The sequence below is a fragment of the Mesitornis unicolor genome, unplaced genomic scaffold (assembly GCF_000695765.1).
Source record: "Mesitornis unicolor isolate BGI_N332 unplaced genomic scaffold, ASM69576v1 scaffold7260, whole genome shotgun sequence".
In the NCBI taxonomy this organism is placed as follows: Eukaryota; Metazoa; Chordata; class Aves; order Mesitornithiformes; family Mesitornithidae; genus Mesitornis; species Mesitornis unicolor.
Genome location: NW_010157498.1, coordinates 1,214 through 4,983, shown reverse-complemented (window position 1 = coordinate 4,983; position 3,770 = coordinate 1,214). Strand labels below are relative to the sequence as shown.

At 45.6% G+C, this 3,770-nt stretch overlaps 1 protein-coding gene across 1 annotated transcript in view; it reads right to left on the bottom strand.

The window, feature by feature from the left end:
• Positions 1-417: 417 nt before the first annotated feature.
• LOC104537371 (nuclear pore glycoprotein p62-like) overlaps positions 418-3,770 on the bottom strand; it is a gene marked incomplete at both ends in the record, with an annotated part of 4,562 nt that continues 1,209 nt past the window's right edge. Inside the window, 9 exon segments of the mRNA XM_010180226.1 lie at positions 418-552; positions 674-723; positions 802-946; positions 1,095-1,221; positions 1,698-1,793; positions 2,789-2,917; positions 3,331-3,441; positions 3,689-3,750; positions 3,752-3,770. The exon segment at positions 3,752-3,770 is cut by the window's right edge and continues 308 nt beyond it. Of these exon segments, the coding sequence (XP_010178528.1) occupies positions 418-552; positions 674-723; positions 802-946; positions 1,095-1,221; positions 1,698-1,793; positions 2,789-2,917; positions 3,331-3,441; positions 3,689-3,750; positions 3,752-3,770 (874 nt within the window).

Here is a 3,770-nt window from a genome sequence, read left to right as displayed (position 1 = left end):
TCAAGATTCCTCTCTCTCAAACCAGACAAACATTGCCTTTCATTACCCTGCTACAATTCAACACTGAAGGCTTACAAGGATTCCTGAGCCACACTTGGCACATTCTGCTCTCATCACTTCTGGCACTCAGTCATCACCGATTTTCAGAGATTAGGCCAAAATTAGCAACCCTTTCCCAGACAGCTGATTAGACCAACATCCAAAGAGCTTTTCAGGCTGGTTCAAGGGCTTCCAGACACAACTCCCCTCTTTCTCTAATGCGTAAAATCTAAGTTGCCATGCATAAAACAGGATTACACGCTTCACAAAGCCTGTAGATACTTCAATATTGCCATGCATCCCAACTCTACTTCTTGACGACTGATCATCGCCACATAAGCCCACTCAGCACATGTTCCAAGCAGATTTTTCTCTTACGTCCTCTCCCGTTCTTCGTCTGCGTGCTGCAAGTAGATAGTCCCACTCTGTTCCTTCACAGACTCCTCCAGAGGGGTCAACAAGTCCTCAAGCTCTTTTTGCTGTGACAGAATGAAGTCTAGTTCCTGGTCCAGTCTGAAAAGAGAGTGTTAACTACTCCACTTAGAGGTTTCTTTACATTCTAGATCTGACATACCACAACGCAAGAAGATTTTGTTTCTTTTTTACATAATTTCAAAAGCTCATAGTTTCTTACCTCTTCTGATCAAGCTTCACTTTCTCTACTTCTCTGTGTAATGAGGTAATCTGGAAACAGAAGACAATTAACTCACAGAATGGATTCCCAAGCTTCAACACCACCAGGTTACACTAGATGTACCTTACCTTCTCCCCATTCTCTATCAGCATCCGATCCCAGGCATTAACTTGTGTAGCTTGATGGAGAAAGTGTTTCTCTTGGTCTTCCAGTTCCAGACTCCACTTGTTTATCAAACTCTCCAGCTGGGCATAAGTCATCACTGGAGGTGCACTGAGAAGTGCGAGACAGTACAAAACACAAGATCAAAAACCAAAATACCAACATCACAACCCTCCTTTCCTCTGCCTCCACCAGATACCAGCATTAACACTGCCTCTTGCCCCAGTCAGGAAGTCATCAGTTGTAACAACGCACTCACCTGGTGCACCGCCCTCCCCTGGTGGTGGCTGTTGGGGTTGTGGCAGCTGTAGTAGTCACAGCTCCCAGGGCACCAGTCATAGTTAATGGCTTCAGATTCAAAGCAAAGCCAGAAGCAGAAGTAGTGCCTGAAAGAAGAGACTCAGGTCAAGCAGCAGAAGGAGACACATCTGCTGTTGAACAAATCGAGAACATGTCTGATTTACACTTCTAAGCGCAGTGCTGCATGAGCACAAATAGGTCCCTAAAACAAAAAGCAAGTCCCACATCTGTCAAGGTGGAAATGAAGCACATCTTGACACAAAAGTATTGGATGTTTAAGATTAGAACAAATAACTATCAGCACACCCAGCTCCTCTTCAGCATCTTTGCAGAAGCTGAGATTTCTATGTGCCCAGGAAGCTAAGAGCATCTGTCAGACAGTACTGTCAGCCATTCACACAGCACTTCTAGGCACTCAGCTCAACTTCTTCCGTCACTCCAGAAGCAAAGTTTTAGAAAGGCCTGGAGGGCTGAGCAGTGTCCATGTTATTACACTGAAATCTGACCAGTAACAGCCGGAAGCCTTGCTTCCCTTCAGCTACTTTCAGCAGCGAGTTCTTACCAGTGGCAGTGCTTGTTGCAGCAGCTGTTGTTCCCGGAACTTTTAGTCCAAACCCAAGCGTCCCAAGACTGGCTGTTCCAGTGGAAGGGACACCAACTGTAAACAGAAGCCAACATTAAAAGTTTGCATAACCTTTTAAGTGCAGTGCTTCTTTGAAAAGCTCTACCCTGCCTGCTCACCCTTCTCCGTCTGGTCCTTATTTGTATTAACCAGGATCACTGTTTCAGCTGAGGTATCATCCAGGCACAACATGAAAAATGGCAGGCTGAAGCTATAAAATAGCCAGAATGGTCTGCAATTCTCCCGGGAAACTTTATCAACCCAGGTAACAACTTACTGTCATTTCTCTTCACCTATCTGGAACATTTAACTGCTATCAAATGCTAAAATAAGCAAAGGCTACTGGTCACTGGCAGGCAGAACATGCAACCTCTGCACGAGCCTACTTGCTAAAGCAATACAAGTGCACATGCTAAAGGAAACATGCTGGTCACATCTCACTTGCCTGGAAACAACCCACCTATTGTCATCTAAGAATAAGGTTTCAGACACCCTGATAAAACAGAGAACAACTACTAGCTTCACAACTTTTTCGATCAGTAAAAATAAGGACAGCTTCAGAACCAGAGTAGCAATGCAAGCATTGTAGAGCTACTAAAAATACAAGTTGTTAAGTTAGTATATATGGCATCTATAAATTGCAGAACAAGAAATGTGAAGAGTCAAAAGCAGACATAACCTGACTCGAAGGCACTGGGGTATGGAGGAGGGCAGCAAAAGTACCACTAGAAAGCTCAGTTGTGGGGATCCTAGGCACACAGAGAAACCAAAAGTTCTCATAGAGCTAAAGCTGCCCTGTGCTGCTTGGCCACTCTGAATCTAAAGCGTGCTTTGGCTTGGACAAAACCCTCCATGCCTCACCACTGAAGACAATTTGCCAGAAATCCCACAGAGGGAAGGTGACAAACAGCAAGAAGAGCTCGTCTTTTGAATTCTCCCATATCAGCCCAGCATCTGCAGCTCCACTACTGGCAGGTAGCACCAACCAGGCTGTTCATTTATTCCCCCAGCTGATAACATCTGTGACTCACGTGAGAGGCCTGTGGTGGTAGATGACATTGGTGCCGAAGAACTCACTATAGATGCAAACAACGTAGGCCCCGTTGAACCAAGAATGGAGGTTGTGGTGGTAGCGGCAGTTGTAGCGGCTGTGGTTGTTACTACAACAAAAAGCAGACACCTTGTACAGTCATGCTCAGAATGTGATATAAGTCTCCCTATCTACACCAGGTTTTTACAGATGTAAGAACTTTAAACTCTTTAAACTCCCTCTTATACTACCTCAACTCTATCCCTTTTCCAATGAACCCTTTAAAACTCCAGCTCCCTTCCACTATGCTCCAGCAACAAGGGCAAAACAAAATTTGGCACATGGGACACAATAAAAAAAATTCAGGATACTAAGTTCAATGGCTGTATGAGCTATCACAGGTTGCCATCGCAAATTCACTGTAACGCTTCAAATTCACAAACACTCCTAGCCCATTTCAAGACTCCAGCTTAGAAAACTATTCCCAGAGGAATGGCAGATTCATAAAGTCTTGGCTAATTGTTTCCCAAAATCACTTCCTACCTCCAAGTTTGGCTCCAAAGGACAGAGTGGGTCCCTGGCTGGTGGCACTGGTCAGCAATGCTGTGGGTGCACTAGAGGCTGCTGTTGAGGTCAGTGACCCAAAGTTTAGACCTGGAACAAGTAGCAAAATAAAAAGATGAACCTTTCACTACAGGGAAACTGATCACATCAATGTTCCTGATGCGAGGGAGGTGAACAGTGGCTCCCTGTGGTCCACAGCGTGGACCAGGCACATGCTGCAGAGTCCCCTCCCCGCCACTCCTAGATCTTTCCCTCTGTTTTCAACAGCAAACTCGCCAAAAAACATTTAAAAAGTGCTTCAATTGCAGATGGCACTTAGACATGCACTGGCCCTCACCTGTGGACTGCCCCCCAAGGCTGAAAGGGGCTGTCGACTGCGCTGTAGCTCCTACAGTGGCAGGAGGGGGGGGCACAAACTG